This window comes from Arachis ipaensis, chromosome B1, assembly GCF_059453495.1.
Source record: "Arachis ipaensis isolate K30076 ecotype BB chromosome B1, ASM5945349v1, whole genome shotgun sequence".
Lineage (NCBI taxonomy): Eukaryota > Viridiplantae > Streptophyta > Magnoliopsida > Fabales > Fabaceae > Arachis > Arachis ipaensis.
In genome coordinates, this window is record NC_142436.1 from 10362867 (window position 1) to 10369408 (window position 6542).

The following is a 6542-nucleotide window of genomic DNA, read 5'->3' on the forward strand; positions in this document are numbered from 1 at the left end:
GGGCCTATCGTACATTCCGTTTTAGACTATTCCGTGTGTGTTTTGTTTGTTTCCTCGGACCGTCGTTTGGTCGGGTTCTTTTGTGGATATCCGCGTGTTTGGGCCTGGGGGGTGATCAGTCCCCCAGTTGTGGCCGTGTTTTTGTTCCGTATTTGGGACACTTAGGAAAATAGAAATAGCTGTTTTAATGGAATTTTTATTGATGGTTGGGCCTCGTTAAAACCCTCCGTTGATGGCGGGAAAGAGTACCCGAGTTTAAAACTTAAAAAAAAAAAACTTAGAAATCGTAAACTGGTAGGAGAAGTACTAAGAACAAAAACAGAAATGAGGACAAAGGTGCGACCTTTTTAGGTTGGTCTAGGCATAGTATCGTCACAAGTTGGCGGCGTTCCATGTCCTCGGGACTTCGTCGCCGTTGAGCCGTTCGAGTTTGTACGCTCCTTTTCCGATTACAGCCTTGATTATGTATGGTCCTTCCCAGTTGGGGGTGAGCTTCCCTTCTCCTGGGGTCGGGGGACCGATATCGTTTCGTCGTAGGACGAGGTCGTCGGCCGTGAATTCTCGCCGGATGACTCCGTGATTGTATCTTAGGTTGATTCTCTGTTTTAGGGCTAGCTCCCTGAGATGGGTTATGCTCCTTGTTTCGTCAATGAGGTCTCGTTCTGCTTCCTCGTCGTTACCTCCGACCGTTTTTCTAGGGCTTGGGTCTCCGATCTCTACCGGGATGACCACCTCAACACCTTATGTTAGTCGGAAAGGTGTTTCTCCCGTGGTCGTCTGAGGTGTGGTTCGGTATGACCATAGGACCGATCCGAGTTCGTCGGCCCATAGTCCTTTGGCTTCGTCGAGCCGCTTTTTAAGTCCTTTGACGATTATTTTATTCGCGGATTCTACCTGTCCGTTTGTCTGAGGGTGTTCTATCGAGCTGAAACGGTGAGATACACGTAGCCCCTCTAAAAATTCTCTGAATTTTTTGTCGGTAAATTGGGTTCCGTTGTCCGAGATAACGATCTCGGGGATCCCAAATCGGGTGATGATCTGTCGCCAGAGGAATTTTCGGCATTGGGTTGCCGTTATGGAGGACAGTGGTTCGGCTTCGATCCATTTAGTGTAGTAGTCTATGGCGACGATGAGGTATCTGAGCTGGCCGGGTGCCGTAGGGAAGGGTCCGACGAGGTCGATGCCCCAGGTGCTGAATGGCCGTTCTGCCGATATGGTGCTGAGCTAGTGCGGCGCGGCTTGGTGGATATTAGCGTGCCTTTGGCATTTGTCGCAGTTTTTAACTATTTGTATGGAATCCCGGATAACCGTGGGCCAGAAGTAGCCTGCTCTGATGACTTTTTGGGCTAATGTTTTGCCTCCGACGTGGTGGCCACAGCAGCCTTCGTGGATTTCACGGAGTATGTACTCCGTGTTCTCGGGTTCGATGCATTTGAGCAGGGGTTGCGAGAATCCACGTTTGTATAGCTGTCATGCGATAATGGTATAGTTGGCGGCTTCCCTTTTTATTTGTTTTTCCTCTTTGGGGTCTGGTGGCAGTGTTCCATCGAGGAGGTATTGCAGGATAGGGTAGGTCCAAGATCCCTGGTTTGAGATTGTCAGGTGAGCGTTGGTCGTTGTTGACACGGAGGGTGTCTTAACGACTTCCTGGATTAGCGATTTGTTACCGTGTCCGGGTTTGGTACTGGCTAGCTTGGAGAGTAGGTCTGCCCTGGCATTTCGTTCCCTAGGAACGTGCTGTATGGTGACGTGTTCGAATCCTTCCTTTAGTTTGTTTACCTTGGCGAGGTATTGTTGGAGTAGGGGATCTCGTGTCTGGTAGTCTTCGTTAATTTGGGAACTGACTACCTGTGAATCGGTATTTACTTCTAGGACCTTTGCTCCGACTTTCCGGGCTAAGGATAGGCCTGCCAAGAGGGCCTCGTATTCTGCTTGATTGTTCGACACTGGAAATTCGTATCGTACCGACTGTTCGATCGTGATCCCGTCTTGGTTTTCGAGTATGACTCCGGCGCCTCCGTAGGTGGAGTTTGACGAGCCGTCGACGTGTAGTTTCCATGATTCGGGGGTGAGCTTTCCCGGAGTCATCTCGGCGATGAAGTCGGCCATGGCTTGTGCTTTGATCGCATTTCGGGGTTCGAATTTGATCTGGAATTGAGATAGTTCGATGGACCACGCTAGCATTCTTCCCGCTAGGTCGGGTTTCTGCAGAACCTGCTTGACCGCCTGGTCGGTTCGAACCGTCATGGGATGAGCTTGGAAGTATTGTCGTAGGCGCCGGGAGGCTGTAAGGAGTGCGAAAGCTAGCTTTTCTAAGCGTGAGTAGCAGGCTTCCGCATCCTGTAGGACTTTGCTTATGAAGTATACGGGTTTTTGCTCCTTTTTCTCGTTTTCACGGACGAGCGCTGCTGCGAGTGCATCTTCCGTTATGGAGAGGTACAGGTAAAGTGTTTCCCCTGTTTGGGGTTTGGCGAGGATTGGTGGTTCCGCTAGGACCCTCTTGAAGTGTTGGAATGCTTCTTCACATTCCGTCTCCCATTTAAAAGGGGCTCCTTTTTTCATTAGTTTGAAGAAATGGGTCGCTTTTTGGGCCGATGCTTCGAGGAAGCGCGATAATGCCGTCAGTCGGCCGGTAAGCTTTTGGATGTCTTTAAGGTTTTTGGGACTTGTCATCTCGAGGACGGCGCGACATTTCTCCAGGTTTGCTTCAACTCCGCGTTGCGTAATCATGAAGCCGAGGAACTTCCCTGTCTCCATTCCGAAGGCACATTTTGCCGGGTTGAGTCGGATTTGGTGCTTTCGTAGGGTGTTCATTATGACCTTGAGGTCGTCGGTTAGTTGTTCGCCAGATTCGGTCTTGGCGAGCATGTCGTCTATGTAGACTTCTAATTTGTTTCCGGACAGATCTCGAAATATCTTGTTAACAAGTCTTTGATAGGTGGCTCCGGCATTTTTCAAGCCGAAGGGCATTACGGTGTAGCAGTACGTCCCGTCCGGGGTGATGAATGCTGTTTTCTCTTCGTCTGGTCGGTGCATCGGAATCTGATTGTAGCTGGAATATGCGTCCATGAAGCTGAGGTATCGGTGACCGGATGCAGCGTCTACCAATCCGTCGATGTTTGGTAGGGGAAAGACGTCCTTTGGACAAGTTTTGTTGAGGTCCGTGTAATCGACGCACATTCGCCATTTCCCGTTAGATTTTTTTACTAGTACGACGTTGGCTAGCCAGGTCGTGTAGGGGAGTTCCCGGATGAAGTTGGCCTCGAGTAGGGCTTTAACTTATTTTTTGACTTCGGTGGCTCGGTCTGCTGACATTTTTCTTCTCCTTTGTGCCACTGGTTTAGCTTTGGGGTCCACGGCTAGATGGTGGGACATTAGGTCGGGGTTTATTCCCGGCATATCGGCTGGTGTAAATGCGAACAAGTCTCTGTTCTGTTTCAGGAGTTGGGAGAGTTCTTCTTTAAGATCGTATGGGAGGTTCCTATTAATGAAGGTGTATTCTTCCTTGGTTGGCCCTATTTGTAGCTTTTCCATGTCTCCTTCTGGTTCTGGCCTGGGTTGTCCGTCTTGTCGCGCATCTAGGTCGGCTAGGAATACTCCGACTGCGTCTCGAGATTTTTTCCTTAGGGCTAGGCTGGTGTTGTCGCATTCGGCTGCGACCTCTCGGTCCCTGTGGATGGTACCGACTGAGCCATCGTCAGTTCTGAACTTCATGAGGAGGTATTTGGTAAAGATGACTGCAGAGAAATCGTTGATTGTTTTTCTTCCGAGAATCACGTTATAGGCTGTGGAGTCTTTCAGGACTACGAATTCGGATAGAATTGTCTTTTTCTGGTTGCTTGTTCCTATGGTGATGGGGAGGGTGATTGAGCCATCTGGTTTGAGAAAGTTGTCCCCAAGTCCCGTGACGCCGTGGCGGTGTGTTTGGAGGTTGTCGTTGTGGAGTCCGAGTTTATCGAAGGCTCCTCGGAAGAGGATGTTCGAATCTGCCCCGGTGTCTACCAGTATCCTTCGTACTAGGCCTGTTCCAATTCTAGCTGAGATGACGAAGGGGGCATCTTCGGCTGAGGTGCCGTGTTGGCAGTCCTCTGGTAAGAACGTTATCGTATTGTCGGCTGCGGAGATTGGGGCTTGGTTCCTTACAGCCATTACCTTGAGGTCTTTCTTCATTGTTAGTTTTGACTTGCTCGATACGTCCTTGCCTGTGATGACGTTTACTATGATGGTCGGATCTTCCTCTGGGCTTTCCCTGGGGGGTTGCTTTTGGGTTCTTGGGTTACGTCCTTCTCTCTCCGACGACCTGTCTCTCTCCGCGCGTCTCGGTTCTCTGATGATTTTGGCAAATTCTGGGAGTTTGCCGTCTCGTATGGCTTGTTCAAGGGCGTCTTTAAGGTCGAAACAATCTTGTGTTTTGTGACCGTAACCTCGGTGGTATTCGCAGTAGAGGGTTTTGTTGCCTCCTGTCCTTTCTTTGAGTTGTCGGGCTTTCGGAATGATACCTCGATCTGCTATTTGGTGGTATATCTCGGTAATTGGTGCTGTCAGGGGCGTGTAATTAGAGAATTTGCCTATTCTCGGTGGTCGGCTGGTCGGCCTGGAGTGGTCCCGTTGATTCTCTTTGGGTGTTGGGTTATGGTGAGAAGCCGAATTGCCGCGTTGGGTGTTGCCGTGCTGCCGCTTGTTGGCCGCGACGACCTGGCTGACTTCTTTGTCGTTGATGTAGTCTTTGGCGACGTTCTGGATCTCATGCATGGTCCATACCGGTCTGGTGGTGAGGTGTTTGCGAAAATCTTCGTTCATTAGCCCATTAGTCAGGCAAAGGCTTGCGACGGAATCCGTGAGTCCGTCGACCGTTAGGCATTCGTCGTTGAAGCGGTCGAGGTATTTTCTTGTGGATTCCTCTTGTTTTTGTGTGACCCCTAGTAAGCTGATGGGGTGTTTGGCTTTAGTGATCCTAGTAGTGAACTGGGCCATGAACTTTCGTGTAATATCATGGAAACTGGCTATGGATCCGTTTGGGAGGGCGTTGAACCATTTGATCGCTGGCCCGGCGAGGGTTACCGGGAAGGCTCTGCATCAGACCGCGTCGGCCGCTCCTTCTAGGTTCATTCTGGCTTCAAAAGCCGTTAGATGTTCTTGGGGATCCTTAGTTCCATCGTACTTCATATCGGTAGGTTTGTCGAAGCCTTTGGGGAGTTTTGCTCTTAGGATTCTTTCTGTAAAGGGTGTAGCTCCCATTATTATATGGTCGTTTCTCGTGCATTTGGTGTTTCGATCCCTCCGATCTTCGTCTGAGTAGTGTTGATAACTCAGATCTTGAGAAGCGCTGCGGTTATGTTTCTTGTTGTATCGCCGTTCTGGCGATTTCTCGTGTCTGTGGTCGCGTGAGGAGCTGCGACCGTCTCTTCTGTCGTGTCATCGGGTTGGCGACCTACCGCGGCGAGACCTTGATCTGGAGGTTGCATGGCTTCCGTGTTCGTTGTTGTGTTTTTCTTTATTGGTTATCTTGCCTTCGAGTTCCTGAACCCGGAGGCAGAGATCCTGGATGATCTGCGCCGCTTTGTCCCTGGCTTTCTCAAGATGTCGTCGGTCCGTGACGTCGTGGTCGTTCGCGTTTTGGACAGTACTCGCTATTCTCGCTTGGTTTGTGACCTCTCGGTGCTTGGGGGTTGGGTTAATCGGTTGAGAGTAGGGGTGGCAAACGGGCCTTAATCCGCCGGGCCGGCCCGCGTAACCCGCCAAAATAGGCGGGTTGGGCTGGAAATTTGGGACCGCCGAAAGACAAAAGCCCGCCTAACCCAAACCGTTTAAACCGTGGGTTTTGGCGGGCTTTGGCGGGGCGGGGCGGGCTTCCCCGGGGGGCTGAAGTTTTTTTTTTTTTTTTTTTTTGGGCTGAAGTGCAGGTGCTGAACCCATTTCCACCCCAGACCCAGAACCCATGAACCCACCCACCCGGCCAACCCCCTACCTGACCCGACCCCTACCGGCAATCCCCAACCCCAAACCCCAATTCCCCCCATTCGGCCATTCCTCATTTTTTCCCCAGCCAAACGGCCGAAACCCTAATGGCCTAATTTCGCCCTAACCTAATGAATCCCCAACGCTGAACGCCCCCAACCCCAAGAGCCAATTCCAGATTTGCAGCTTCCTCACTCAGTCACTCCTCAGTCCTCAGTTCATCGTCGACTCGTCGGCAATACTCAGTCGTCTCCAGTCTCCTCGACGGCTCTCAGCTCGGTTCCTGCGCTCTTGCGTCTCCAGTCTTCTCACTCGGTTCCTGCGTTCCTCACTCGCTTACCTCTCAGCTCGAACTTCAGAGTTGCATCCTCGCCCCTGACGGTCGCTGAGTCTGATTCAGTTTCCTCACCGTCGATCTTCGGTCGTCGTGGCCACCGCTGCTTCTCCGTCTGGCCGTCGTCGCTGCTGCCTGCTGGTCTCGGTCCTGGGCTCCTGGGTGGCTGGGTCTTGTCCTCTGACTCTGCTGGTCTCGCTATCCGTCACGGCTGCTCCTCGCCTCCTCTGTGGCTCTGTCCTGGTCGGTG

The 6542-nt window shown here is 51.5% G+C and overlaps 1 protein-coding gene across 1 annotated transcript; it reads right to left on the reverse strand.

Annotated features, from left to right (window-relative positions):
• Window positions 1-3279: 3279 nt before the first annotated feature.
• LOC148575692 (uncharacterized) lies at window positions 3280-4170 on the reverse strand. The gene has a single exon (XM_088502497.1). It carries the CDS (start codon window positions 4168-4170, stop codon window positions 3280-3282), a length of 891 nt encoding a protein of 296 aa, XP_088358623.1.
• Between the last annotated feature and the right edge of the window lie 2372 nt (window positions 4171-6542).